The sequence below is a fragment of the Leptonotus elevatus genome, chromosome 1 (assembly GCF_054856555.1).
Source record: "Leptonotus elevatus isolate MCC_2025b chromosome 1, RoL_Lele_1.0, whole genome shotgun sequence".
NCBI lineage: Eukaryota > Metazoa > Chordata > Actinopteri > Syngnathiformes > Syngnathidae > Leptonotus > Leptonotus elevatus.
Window position 1 is genome coordinate 5950997 of NC_141239.1, and position 15499 is coordinate 5966495.

The window sequence follows — 15499 nt, forward strand, 5'->3', positions numbered from 1 at the left end:
GCGGATGGACGGGCACAACTTTGTGTTGTGGACGTTGCTTTTTAACTGTTGACTGGATTTATAAGCAATCGAAAGTATCCCACTTGGAGCTGGTCTGACCTCAAAACATTCCAATCAATCAAAGAAAAAAAGATGACTGCTAAAAGCTCATATTTGCTTTGCTCGTGAATCAACATTTTGTCTGCGATCAACCCTGACCAACAAAACAAACAAACGATTGAATATTTTCTAGGAGCGGCATTTCCCTGCCTTTATTACGATTCAGCAAATATTTTATATCAGCAAAATCACATAGTACATAAACAAAACCGTTTTTCTTAACACAGAAAATTTTGGAACATGGCGACAAGATAAACGGTTTGAGAGCATAAAGAGGGTTTGAGAGTGTCTGGCAAGTATTTTTACAACACTGAACGTCTGCGGAAAACCGCAACACTCGCTACGTTTGCGCACCCTCGCAAGCCTGCGCCGTACACTGAGATACGGGCTTAATGGAATGGTGGTTGTGAATTGCTGTCTCACAAAATAATACAGTTTTGTCCTGATTTAACTCTAGGAAGTTAAATGAGTTAATATCTTTAATTGGCGCTGTGTCATCAAAAGCTGTGTGACTACAGCTGTGTGTCATTTGTATGACCGTGGAAGCTGAAGCAATGCGTCCTGATGACGTCCGTAATAAGAAGCATATATAGATTTAAAAAAAAAAAAAAAAAGAAGTGGACTTAAAATGGACCCTTGGGGGCACTCCACACTCAATTTCATGTATCTATACCTACAAAGAAACTTTGGTCTGTAAGGAAGGATCTAAACCAGTTGAAAATAGTGCCATATAGGCCAACCGGGTTGCAAAGTTAAGAATCAATTCAGTAGAGATCCGGACGTTGACGTCACGCGTCCCAGAACGGGCGTTAGCGCAGCCATTTCGGCAGCATAGAAAATGCGTCTGCAACTCTGCATAAACGGCAAATGCCAAACTTTAACAATGATTGACAGCTGTTGTGGACCAGCTGCCACAACGGGAAAGGTAAAAAAAAAAGGATCAAGCATACTCCAGGCTACCAAAAGAGGAACCAATGCGTAGCCAATGTTGCACTTTGTACATGGTGGCTGAATCAGCAGATGCTAACTGTTACCCACATGCCAAATTTGGGGGAAATAATCAGTTTTGGTCATTTGTGCTGCTACGGTTTAATAGATATTACACAGTTGAATTTAATAACTGACCAACACCATAAAGAAGACTTTTTACGGCATAAATGACGGCGGATGCGGCCGACTTAGCAGCTGCTAAGTTGCTAGCCTACGTAAATAACACTGCAAGACTTGCGTCAACCTGCTAACTTTGATTGCATTTTGACCACACATAAAGGGAAAATAGATCCGGATTGTACAAATTTGTAAAGCCTTTGTATGATCAGATTTGAAAGCACTCACCGGCAAGAGAGGAGGTAATTCCACTTAGCTGCGTCGCCCAGTTGAAAAGAAGCACTCCTGACACTTCATCGGCAATCCAACTTGTCCACCTCGCGCATGTATATCATGTCCTTTTCATCAAGGTGCTTGTCAATGCTCTTGAGCAGAAAGTCAACGGATAATCGCTAGTTTTTGCCCTCCTCGCCGTCGTAGTCCATTAACGCTGCACCGCTACTTTCCTGCCGCAGGAGGGCGTGTTCAGAGAAATAGTCACGTGACGTCCGGATCTCAATTGGTTATTAAGCAGTTTCTCGAAATTTTACTTAAATATGGTCAATTGGATACAGGTTGGAAATGATTTAAAATGATGGGGTCTGAATTACTTCTGAAAATGTTAAGAAGGGTTTTGCCATATTGACGTTACCCTACTGTATCTCCATGATCCCAAGTAAGACTTTTTTTTTAGTTGGAGGTCGAAAATTTCCCACTCCCATCGCTCCTGTTTTTTTTCTTGATCATCATGTGACAGGACTTGTGTGTCAACTGTTGATGCGTCCTGTCACCCACTTTTGCTATCTCACGAGTGGGAAAACCCATCCGTCCCGCACACTCAAATACAGCAAAACAACACTCCAAAATGAGGTCACCCTGTCCAAAGTTACTCCCTTTCCTTGACATTTGCTCACTTATTTTTTTTTGCCCCCTCAAAATGACTTTGCATTCAATTTTTCCACCTCTTCACACGATTCAGTGAAATAACACATGGACGAGCTCATGTTGGGACACGTCTCCAACCTGAAGGAGAAGTGTGTGTGTGTGTGGCTCAGCATATTTGTATAAAATGACTTTTTTCCTCAACAAACACTTTTAGGTTGCGGGGAAAAACAGGTGAAGAGTAGAATAAATAAAGGAAAAATCAAACTTGTTGAGTGAGATTGCTTGGAAAAAGCGTACCGAGCTATCAGTCTCTGACCGGACCTGTTCAATAATTCAGGCAAGTTGTTTCCACCATTGAGAGCGGCTGGCACTCACGCCCGTTTTGTGGTAAACAATGTCGACGTGAGTTTGCTCGCTGCGTGCAAGCGATAGAACCGGACAAGAGGAAAAAAAACACAAAGTACTTAAGAGAGCAAGAAAAGTTGACCCCGCCTGCGTGCTTATCAGAGCAGTCAGTCAAGCGCGCTTTAAAAAATCGCAGCAAATTCGCTACAAAACCGTTCTTTATTTTTTTATTATTTTTTTATTTTTTGTAATATATATATATATATATATATATATATATATATATATTTTTTGTGAGTATGTGTATGTGCGTGTATTTGTTAGCTCACCAGAAAACCTATTAGAAAAAATCTCATACCGTTCACCTAAACCGAACACCAGGAGACCCGAGGGGACCGAAGAAAACCAAGGAAGGTGAAATCCAGCACCGACCAGACAAAACCGTTCTTAATCCGCTTTGTCACTTGTAAACGCCGGCCCCTTTTTGAGCGCTGCAACACAAATATTACCGTGTTCTGAGCTTAACATTCATGAGGTTGCTTAACCTTGGGGATGAAGCCGGTCAAGTATTGCAGTGGGTCTTGACAACAGTTTTATTAAATCAGATTTGTGGGAGGCCGGTTGGCTTGCGATACTAATGGGGCCGAATGTGCTGGTAGAGGTCGGATGCAGTTTTGATTACCGGGGTTGGATCGCTAAAAATAGATCTGAGCTGGCGTCTCGTTGCTGGGATGTAATCTCGCGTTTTCATCAGTCATAACAGGGAAATAATTGCACTAGTGCAGTGATTCTCAAACTTCAGGTAAAATACATAAACATTTACTATTGAAGGACTGATTGAGATCAGTGTTTCTTAAAGGCGAAGTCAACCTTAAACATTTCTTGATTTTTATATATCCAGCCATTTTTAGCCAGCTCAAGGGGCGGCCGTTACATCACAGTTACCCACCTGTTTTCTGAAGCTGAGCTGTGATTGGTTGTTACCTGAGACCAGAGCAACTGTGATGTCCCTTTCACTGGACAGCAAGTGGCAAAATGGCCGCCTACTGACATTATAAAAAATGGCTGGATTTTGCTGCTTAACTCATATTCCACTAACACAATATCAACCAGAATATCGTACTTAGACTAGTGGGGCAGGATAGAACATGTTATTGTCAAAAAATGCTTTTTGGATTGACGTCCCTTTTAATTAACCTTGTTGGAGGTACTGAACCCCACCAGTTTCCTAATTTCGCACCATTCTTCATTGCAAATCGTGCAGTTAGAACACTGACTTCCATCTTTCAACTCAACTCGATATTTATGGAGCACTTTAAAACAACCACAGCTGTTTTCTTGAGATGGAACCCATGGGTGATCAGATACAATGTAAACAGCAGAGGCCCCAGAATTTAACCCTGTGGAACACCATGCGTTCCATTACACATGTGAATTCATATTGCACACATTCGTCCGGCCACTTTCTTTTTTTCGTTTGACATAGTTAGAATAAAGGGATTACAATAAAATAAAATAAAATTGCGTGATGTACCATCATAATAGACACACGTCAACTACTGAGCGCACCAAATTCCCTGCAGCCATTGATGGCCAAGCGGGACATATGATTACGAATCATTTGAGTCGGGTGTGTGTCTTAACCACCACTGAACCGCTGAGACTGATTCACCAAATCCCTTGGGTTCAATCGAGCCCAGATTAAGAACCACTTCTTATCAGTACTCGCCCATCACCCACTCTGCTACGAAATTCTAATGTTAGGCAATGGCCAAGTGTTTTTTTTAGTTTATTTTTTTAGATGATACTTAATTGAGAAATCACCCTTAAAAAAATGTATCCGATAATCAGGCTTTTTTGTTGTATGTTTTTCTTCCAGATAGATTTTAAGGCACAAATGATGAATGGTAACTGAGTTGTGGATTGATGAAATCATTTATAATTGTGACGACTGTGTAGAATTCAGCAGAGGCGCTCTTTATTGAATTTTTCAATTTGGGGTAGTTAGCTTTCTGAAGAAAAACATGATGTCAGACATGCTTGTTTGCTACAGAGCAGTTTGATTATTGAAAAAAAAAATTATTAAAATGAACTTGAAATGAAAAATTACAGTACACATATACTATATATAATATATGTATATATAATTGATGTTAGTTATTCCTAATTGTTTAAAGCACCACCGTTTTCCTCATCGTCAATCCCGGCTTGTTCCCACACTCTGTCTTTGCGCCAGACATGTTTTATACATACATGTAATGCGTGTAACATGACACATCACCATGCCGAATCCATTCCCTCGTTAACACTGACACTGTCACACTTGCTGTGAAGTCTGATATCACCGCATCTGTTTTACATTTGTTGCTATGGGCGATAATAAAAAAAAAAAAAAAAAAAAAAACTGACAGTGGACACAGTTTGTGGTTTTAAATGGCTTTTCCTCCCAACTTCCCATTACCTTACGCTTCAACTTACTTTCAACGTTACGTATTAAACCAATAAAACATGCTAGCTTTTATTGAACATTAATTCTCAGTTGGCCGCCTATTTTTGTGAACAACTATTTTCCATTTCCTCTTCTCCTTTCCTGTGATATTCGACTCTGACTCATCATCCGAGTGTCCTGTGCTGCTCCCAGCCTACTTCAATGGGTCTCCCAGGCCCATTTGGTAATGCAATATTAAGTAATCCCGTCTATTGCTGTTTAAGTGAATACACTTCACAATCGCTGGTCAAGTCATTGTATTATCGTATGGACCACTTAGCCAGTCTGATCTGGTCTCGTTAGGTAGCTGATCAAATGTCACCTGGGATAAACTCCAGCTCTATATGGGACCCTCAACAGGATAAGTAGTATAGGACATGGATGGTTTTAGACTGTAATATATCCTATAGTCACAGACCAATAAGAAGCATGTATGTGCAAATGTGTTTTTTTTTTTTTTCATCCAACAACAAAAAATGACTGCCTCAGCCCTATGCCTACAAAATAAATAAAAAAATGTGTGAAAATAAGATATTGAGACCTAAGCAGGAGAGAATTCCCAAATTAAACTGTGATCTGCACATAAAAAGAAGTGCTGCATCAGTGGGTGTAGCGGAGGATTGACCATAAATTTTATGTATCCTAGCGGGGTATAATAACGTGTCATTGGTTCTATTAACTGTACAAAAGGTCGACCGGTCTGCTGGCGTTGCAGGATAAAATTATGATCAAAGCGTAGCTGCACAGCTACTACCTCGTCTGCCACCAGGAAGCTATTTCGGCGAGCCCGTGGCTGGTTTACGTTACCAGACGAGTCTGGCAGCTCGGGTCACCAGCGGGGTCATTCGGTGTGTGTGTGGGGCCGACATGTTGTCGGGGAAAGTTTTAAATGTTGAATAATGGCGCTAAATAGTGGATCACGACATGTTATGTCATTGCTTAAACCTGAAAGCCCCTGTTTAAGTGTGAGTTGCTTATTGTTCACGAATGAATGGGTTAGGATTCTGATCTTGGACCAGCATGGAACATAGTATTTCAATAGTTCAAGTATAATGTTTATTTTTATTTTTTTTTATTAACCATAATAATCCTATTTGGAAGCATAAACTGTTTGTGCAAAAAGCAGCTTAGGTCGTTTGATAGTAACATATATAAGTCTATAGCTGTACTAGCTAGCTAGCGAGCTAGCTTGTACTGAGTGAAAAATCCCCAAACTATTGGTTGATAAAATATTTTGTTTAAAAGGGCGAATTTACTGAAAATGCGCAAAACGGACATGTGACTTATGCCCATTTCTATCGGTTCTTCTTTTGCGAATATTGAGAGGGGACTCTCGCCGCTGTAGGTGACAGTTTCCACCATTAATTTAAAAGAAGAAGAAGAAAACCAGGAAGCGACTGTGCCGTGCGATGTTGTCGTATAGCTTTGCAATTCTTGATAAATCGTAGCGTTTCGTTGCTGTTTTCCATCTAAAATAGCATTGATATTCACTTTTTTAATTAATTACGAAAATATTTCTGTTTCGTTGTCTCCCCAAACATACCTTACTTTATCGTTCGCCTTTGCTTTGGGACTACAAACGTACTTGTGACGTAATATCCGGTCTCGCCAGCGGCTATTCGCAAAACCTGTTTCCATAGGCAAAATTCGCATTTTCCTTTTTTTTCGATACGCTTCAAAATCCACCACCTCTAAGCGTAAAAACTTTGGTATTTTTGGCCCTTTTTTCCAATTTCTGGCATTTCCATTCAGTTTTATTTTCGCATTTGTTGAAAATTCGAATACAAATTGTTGTATAGTATCTGACATAGCATGCCTTAGCTTAAAATATAGCATTTCCCGCTAAAGTTTAAACACTCTGGGTGTAACTGCATCTACGACGACACAATCAAAACAATTTAGTACAACTGTCAAGACAAAGTGCATCAACATAAGATGGAGACGGTTATTAATTTCCTGCTATTTCCATCCCCAACCAGGCTTTCATCTCAATGCACTCACCCTTAGTGTGGATCCCACTAACCGCTGTTAAATGGAAGCATTCCACCCTGGTGAACAACGATAAGCGGGTGGTTAAGGAATTGTTCTCCGTTTAGCATCTGAGCCTGTCAAAAGAAAGAGGGAAAGAGTGGCCGGCTATGGGCTTCAAATAAAAACGAGCCCTTATTAAATCATCGCGCGCACGCATGCTCATTAGAGTGCTGGGGTGGCTGATTGGCTTGCTGCCTCCATGCTGATTGGCCTCACAGCGGGAGGTTGATGAAAGCGGAACAGCAACCCTGTTGATTTAAATATATTTGAATAGATCATTGAATTTGGTGCCAGTTATTCATGTGTGGTTCTGTGTACTCTAATTTGTATGCAGGACGTGAGCGTTTGCGTTATGAGCGTGTTTTGCCCATCAATCATGCACGCGATGACGTTTATTCAGGCCGCGGGGATGATTTAGGAGCAATAAAGACAGGAAACGGCAAAAACAGGCTAATCTCGAATGTATGAGAAGCGGATTTCTGATATGTAATGAAAACAGGCTTTTGGCTGTCTCTTCACGTCTGGCATTAGAAGCGCAAACATCCCAAGCAGTGTTAATTCAAAACATAAGGATTCATCTTGGCGATTTTCACTTCATCTTGAAGTTCTTCTCCTACCGCCGTAATATTAGTTACATCTGCACAGACTAATGGGATCCAATTCAAGATAACTATCAAAACATCATTAACAGCTGCACTGACTTGATAAAGAAATCTTAAAACAATCACTTGGCATTTTACAAAATCTGGTAAACCCCGGCCAATGCAAGCAGACTATAACAGCTGTAACTAAATAACTAATTGACTGAATAATTGACTTGCTAGCCATTGCGCTCGCTAACAAGTTAACTCCTTCACCGTCAGTCATTTTCACTGAAGCAACACTCCCGACTTTTACTGGATTTTGACTGATTCTACAAGGCCCACAGAATATTGTGTTCTATTGCTATAAAAACATGGAACCTACCAAAAGAAAGATTAGAGTCTGTTTCCGTTTCGCAGCAATTAGCATTAGAAAATAGCTAAGTTTCATCATTTTTCACAAATCTGTTTAGAACTGTGTGGAAATCAATTTGTTTTCAACATGGCCCTGGTTGATCTCTTTAACTTTGCTGCCACCTGCTGGCCGTTTTTGTAATTACTACCATTGCTTCACCTTTTCTCTGCAGTTCCGAGACTGCATCAAAACCTTCTGTATGCTCTGGCAAAAAACAACAACATAAAAGACGCATACATACGTCTTTGGGACACCTAAAACATTTAAAATAGAACTTATTTATACGGTTTTGTGAGCAAATGAGTTAAGTACTATGCAACTTACTAGCTATTAAGCTATGTACCTAACAAAGCTGCTATCTTGCTGCCGAGCTGTGTACCTAACAAACTATTTGCTAACTATCTACCTTGCTATTGTACATGGCAAACTAGCTGCTAACTAGCTACCTGGTTATGTATTGTACCTAACAATCGAATGTCTCACTCCTTAGCTACAAACTAATAGCCAAGTAGCTTCTTAGGCTAAGCAGCTTTGCTATCTGTTAACTAACTAGTTATGTATCAAGCAAACTATCTAGGGAACTAATGACTGTATGTACCTCACCAACAAACTGCTGATGAGATACAAAGCTCTGCGCTATGTACCAACTGCTAACTAGCTACCAAGCTATGTACCAAACTAAGCTGCTATCTAGCTGCCAAGCTGTGTACCTAACACATTATTTGCTAACTAGCTATTGCACATGGCAAACTAGCCACTAACTAGCTGCCTAGTTATGCACTGTACCTAACAATCTTATGTCGGACTCTCACTCCCTAGCTACAAACTAATAGCCAAGTAGCTGCTAAGCAGCTTAGCTATCTTAACTAACTAATTATGTATCAAACCTACTTCAGCGTGTTTTGGAATTTGGCAGACTGCTCTGCGCCATACTGAGTGTTCTGGACGATTGAGGGCATTTTCTTTTACATGCCCCCGTCACACCTTGATGGCTGGAAGTAGACAAAATTTTATGGCTGCTGAAAGCAGGTCTAAGTTGTGGCGCAGGTTGTGTCATGGGTCATTTTAATGAATTTGAACGAGGTGCAGGCAGACAGATTCTATGCTCAAGGCACATTCAAAGTATGTGGTGGATGTCAACGTATTTCATTCATAATTATGACATCGTGCATCAAACCCTCGGAAGAATTGTAGAAATCAATTCTTTGGACACATTATTATCTTTATCATCTTTAATATATTTTTTAAATCACCCGCTGGTCACCGCACAACTATTTGGGGAGTGGCTTGTAACTGCAACGTATCATACCAATACTTTGTTTGAAGTGCTTCCACTTGAATAGATTTGAACTGACGTTTACAAACACACTGATGTTTATAGAGTCGGCCATGTTTGTATCACGAGCCACCTCGAACCGTTATGCTCTATTGCAGCTGACCTTTTCTAGCTGTCAGGCTCGCGTGTGCGTGCCCTTGCGCGTGTGTTTACACCTGCAGACTTATGCTGGGAAACAATCATGCCGAGTTTTATTTAGATAGACTTGACACTAATATTGCCAGTATTGTGTGTTTGGGAATATTCTTTGCATGTCCTTTCAAATGACGCGGCAAGCAGGTTGAACTGGAGGAAAGTGATATAGGACACACACACACACACACACACACACACACCCTCACACACACACACACACACAGCGCAGGCATTTAAAGACGCAGCCCAGGGGGTGACAGATTGCAGCTGACCTCTAAGCAGACTGTATACTATTTCAACATAAATCTTCCCTCTTCTCATTCCCTTGTTTTCTCCTGCTGTTTTCTCCTCTACTTCTTTTTGCTCTCAGTTCCACTACTTATCCTCCCCAGGCAGTTTTTTTCCCCGTCTTCTCCACTTCACAAACACGCACACACACGCGCGCACACAGCTCTCCAAAGTACAAACGCTGTCCCCTGGCGGGTGTGGGTGTGAGTCACAGCGTGACCAGTTGAGAAGGTGCTGAGAGGTGCCCAATGTCACCTTACACTCCACTTTACTTTTTGCCGTTCGAGGTGGGTGAAATTGCCTTTAATTGCTGCGATTCAAAGTTGGCCCGGGTGAGATGCTTAAGGGGGACAGTTAGGGAAAGTTGGCAGACGCATAATCATTGACATGCACACACACCGGGAGTATAAAATTCACCTGAGATGGGGGGGGGGGGGGGGGTAGCAATAATCAAGTCGAGTCAGTGAACTCATTCAATGCCATTGACGGCTATAGACGTAAAAAATTCAGTTTAACTATTTCTATTAGTTTAACTTTTTTTTGTCACTTTTGTTAACGGTATGAAAACCTAGGAAAAAAATATTGTACATTTAGAACAGATATAAAATGTGTGATTAATTGTGAGTTAACTATAGAAGTCATGCAATTAATTACAATTAAAAAAAAAATATCGCCTGACGCGATTTAAAAAAAGAAAAAGAAAAGATTATTAAAAATCAGGGGCGTCAAGCGATAATTTTTTTTTATCGTAATTAATTGCATGACTTCACTAGTTAACTCACGCTTCATCAGGAATTTTGTATCTGTTTTAAATGGACAATAAAAAAATACTAGGTTTTCACACTCTTGTTAACAGAAGTGGATTTTTTTAAACTAATAGAAATAGTTCAAATGAATTTTTGACGTCTATAGCCGTCAATGGCAGTGAATGAGCTAATTAAGGCGGTAAACATGTTTTCTTTTCATTATCAAGCTTCTACATATTAAAGTCAAACACTTTCTAAGGAGGAGTGGGCTCAATCTCACAGCACATGTTTTAGCAATTGGTTTGTCATGTGAGTAGCTAGCAGTTAGTTTGTTAGCTGCATAGCTAGGTAGCTACTTACCAGTAAGTTTCTTTGTTAGGTACATAGCTAGGTAGCTAGTTAGAAGCTAATGAACTTGTCAGCTACATACAAATAAGGCAACTGATTAGAAAATTAGTCTAGTAGTTTGTTAGCTAGCTAGGTTGTTAGCTAGTTACAGTTGGGAATGTAGTTCAAGTCACCTGCTAAAATACAGTCGTATTCAAACCTTGTACACTGAACAAAAAAAAAAAATCTTCAACTTCCATATGTTATCTTTATGACCAACAAATGTTGAATTTCCAAAAAGTATATTCAATTAGTAAAAGCCGCTGTAACATCATTATACATAGTTTGTTCATTAACATTGCACACAAAAAGAATAACGGTTAATTACAATTGTACCAAAATAAAGTTGAACAACTATTTTTGAAGATTTATTAAAAATGTATTGAAAAAAAAAAAAAAGTAAATACAACTAAACTGTACATTAAACCAATGGATGGATGTACTTAAGCGGTGATTCTTTCACATACCACTAGAGGGAGTCTAAGTACGACAGAAAATGAAAAAAATGACCTCACCTTTATGATCGCTACTACTATTAGATGCCATTTTCATAAACAGCTGATGACAGTTCCGAATGTACTGTATAGCTCAAAAATTAGTTTTGAACACCGACCAGGTCGACCAGTGCAACATTGGCTCAAATAACCTCCGTATAATAACAGACTCGAGCAAGGGAGACGAAGGAGATGAGTCGCTGGCCTGTTTGGAATGACTGAATGCTTATCACTGTGTAGGGCCTTTCAGTGCAAAGCTAGACATGAGATTCAGTCAGCTGCTTCCTTCACAGAGGCAATAACTCAATCAGGGTGGAAATGCTATGACCTGCACTCTATTTGCAACCCATTGCAGCACACAGTCGAATACAAATGTACGTTTAAAAAAAAAAAAACAGCAGCTTGGTTCCCCCCCAATCAAAACCAAATCATTACATTTTTCACTAAGTCAATCATATAATTACAATGACGATCAACATGCATGATTTCAGGAGTGTTCTTCTCATTTTCGACATTCAGCATGATGCAAAGCTTTGCAAAGTTCCTCTCCTCCACCCAGAATATCGATTTGTTCCATGTGTTGCGTGTTTGTGTAATCATACTTACCAGACACTTCATTAGTTACCCCAGACACTTTATTATGTACTATTTAGTTCATGTATTGTGTGTATTGTTGGGTGGAGTGTTCTTTCTTTCTTTTTTCTTTTTTTTTTTTCTCGTAGATGGGCCCAGTTAAAAATGAGTTCAAAATGTGCGCACTTATGAGTGGACTTGATTCCTGGCTAAGTGATGCAGCTCCTCTTATTCCCTTTAAATTCAGCGTAGATGAGGCGCATGGTCTAAATGGTGAAAGCATTGGCGTGGGAAAAGTATGTTTGTAAGGAACTGCAAGAAGAATTCTATTGTGGCTAATTTCATATTTAGGACTGAAATACAATGATATCCACCACACATAACGGAGAGCAGAATCCATCTGCATATGCCTGGATCAAATCCACCAAAATCACGTTACAAAACCTGCACCACAACTTGGACCTTGTTTCAACTGGTCTACTCTCAGCTGCCAGATTTTGTCAGATGCGCTGCACCCGAATACGTTTGCAGAACAAAAGAAAAAGTGAGGTAATCGGTTGCCTCACTTTTTTTGAGTTGTCTCACTTTTTTTTGTTGTTGATTATCTCAAACGTTTACGTTTTCCAGAACTTGAATGGTTTGATGACACCCAATTTATTTATTTATTTTAATACATAGTTACTTAGAAGCTTTCGGTTACAGCAACTCAATTATTCTCAGTTAGCAACTTATAAATAATAAGTTAGTTTTAAATAGAGCTGTCAAACGATTACCTTTTTAAATCAGATTAATCACGTTTTAGAATTCAGATTAATCACCTAATAAAAAAGGCATTTTTTTTTTATCAACATTTTTTTCCCGCCAAATTTGAAGAGCATGTGTTAATTCTTTTGACATTTAATGTTATGAGGACGTCTTCAGCATTTTTTGATCCATTGCACACGCTCATACTCCTTCTAATTAGTTAATTACTTTCATAAAAAAAATACCTTGATATTTTGATATAAACAAATATTCTAAATGTGACACGCAAAAAATTCATTAAATGTTTTTATGAAATTATGCTTATTGCTCAAACACAACCTGTGCTACCTTAAACGTAGCCATCCGCTGTCACGCTAATGGCTAATCTATGGTCAAAATTAATAGTGCGATTTCTCAACCTCTGCACTGGGAGAGAGACGCGCTAACCAGTCGGCCACCATTCTGCCTGCTATGAGGACTAATCATTAGTATGTACAGTACTACATACAATTATTTTTATTTGTAAATATTTCCTTTTTTGAAACGATAGAAACAAGATTTTATCACAATATCTACATTTTATTGAGTTACAGCGAACGTTTTGAAGTTATCCATACCAAAAACTAATATAGTTCAATTTAATCAAAGATTATTAGTACAAGTTACTCATAAAAGCATACAAGGTTACACCAACTTCAAAAAGTTAAGTTAGTAGTAGTTTTTGCAAAAAATTTAATATTGTGTACTTAATCGATTTGATTATTTTAAATGTTCAGATTTACAGTGTAGGAAACATCCTGGTTCCGCCAGAACACCCAGCGAGGCATAGTACGGTCTGCCAAATTCCCGGTAAATTAGATTTGCCCTGGCAAGAAAATGAAGATATGCCAGTTTTTACACTGAGCTGCTGTCTACAAAAATAGGACTCTAATCAAAGTAATTATTAATAATTCATTTTTTAAATCGGAATTAATTGCATGACTTCACTAGTTAACTCACGATTAATCAGGAATTTTATATCTGTTCTAAATGTACAATAAAAAACATTCTAGGCTTTCATACTCTTGTTAACAGAAGTGGATTTTTTTAACTAATAGAAATAGTTCAAATGAATTTTTGACGTCTATAGCCGTCAATGGCAGTGAATGAGTTAATTAAGGCGGTAAACATGTTTTCTTTTCATTATCAAGCTTCTACATATTGAAGTCAAACACTTTCTAAGGAGGAGTGGGCTCAATCTCACAGCACATGTTTTAGCAATTGGTTTGTCATGTGAGTAGCTCGCAGTTAGTTTGTTAGCTACATAGCTAGGTAGCTAGTCACTAGTAAGTTTCATTGTTAGGTACATAGCTAGGTAGCTAGTTAGAAGCTAATGAGCTTGTCAGCTACATAAAATTAGGGCAGCTGGTTAGAAAATCAGTCTAGTAGTTTGTTAGCTAGCTCGGTTGTTAGCTTTTAACCAATCAATGCAAGATAATGATGTGTTTTGAACTGCCTTGCATAATATTGATGTGGTCGAGATGTGTTAAAATGCCCAGCAACTGAGCATTATTATCCAACACAATGAATGTATACCAATGAGAGTACATTTGTCCTTGAAAGGTGAAGTAGAACAAAACATCTCTTAAAATAGAAATTTGTCCAAAGCCTTCCTTCGTTAAAGTGCAATTTACACGGTTTTCTTCCGATTTGCATCGCAGTTCGACTTGAGACGGAAACATTTTGACAGGCTGTGTTTGCGCTCGCACACTTGCCATTTGAATTGTGGGCATATATAATAGCACGCTGCCAAAGACCTGTCTGAATCTCGGCAGGTAGTCAAGACGAGTGAGCCCATGTCTCCTTGAGTGCCAACGCAGCCGCCGCAGCTTACCCCGATTGTCATGTCGGTGCTTGCTCTACAGATGATTATAAAGCGGCAAAGTAGCTGAGTGTTGACATCAATGACACAGACAGTTTCACTAATGCCTCTCTTCTGCTGTCTTTCCCCACCCAAATTCTCTCTCTCTCTCTCTTTCTCTCTCTCTCTCTCTCTCACACACTACTTGCTCGCCCTGCTTTCTCCACCCACTAGGGGAGCACCTGCGCATCTGTCCCCAGGGTTACACCTGCTGCACCAGCGACATGGAGGAGAACCTAGCCACGCGGAGCCGAGGAGAGATGGAGGGACTTCTGAAAGACGCCGGACGCTCCTTGCAGGTCTCCCTCGGAGGACAGTATAAGGCCTTCGATGGTGAGTTGCTAAACGTGTGCGCAAGTGGCACAGCGGCGCCAACGTTGAAATTTTAGCATTCGCGCCGTTGTGGGAGCGAACACAGCCAATTTGATTCTCAGCCAATCAAAGCGGTTCCTTTCATTCCCTTTAAATTTAGCACAAGAGAGGTGCAGAGTCTACATGGTGGGTAACATACTGGAGTCCACACTGGAGATGGACAAATTAATTTTCATGTGGTTAGAATGAAAATGAAAGGCTTGTCCAGCTTTTGTCAAAAATGACATCCAGTGTACGCCTTCTAAATGCCGTTTGGACTTCTTTTTTGCTCACAAACAAACTCAACAAAACTTTTTGCAGCTCTGCTTACCTTGTGCAAAGCCACCAGTGGCTAGTTCCATCACATCACCCTCGCTTCACCCAAACACTCACTCACATACTAAAAGTGAGTACCCATGATGGGTGTAACAAAAACAAATTCAAATCAGTTTTGATTGGATGAACCGAATCGAACCGTTAATTTTAAAATTGTGTCGATATTTATCGAATTGTCTTTTATGAGGGCTGCACACCGCATATCAATCTGTTTTGATGTTGCTGATGATTTGTTTGTTTGAATTTAATGCACTTGAGCTTGCATATTTGTAATTTGAA

At 39.6% G+C, this 15499-nt stretch overlaps 1 protein-coding gene across 2 annotated transcripts in view; it reads left to right on the forward strand.

Moving 5' to 3' along the window:
* The window catches only part of gpc1b (glypican 1b), a 145046-nt gene that overhangs the window by 72884 nt on the left and 56663 nt on the right, over positions 1 to 15499 (forward strand). For both annotated transcript variants that reach the window (XM_086072557.1, XM_086072548.1), the window contains exon 2: positions 14708 to 14866. In XM_086072557.1, the coding sequence (XP_085928683.1) occupies positions 14758 to 14866 (109 nt within the window). In that variant the 5' untranslated portion in view covers positions 14708 to 14757. The remainder of the gene's footprint in view (positions 1 to 14707; positions 14867 to 15499) is intronic.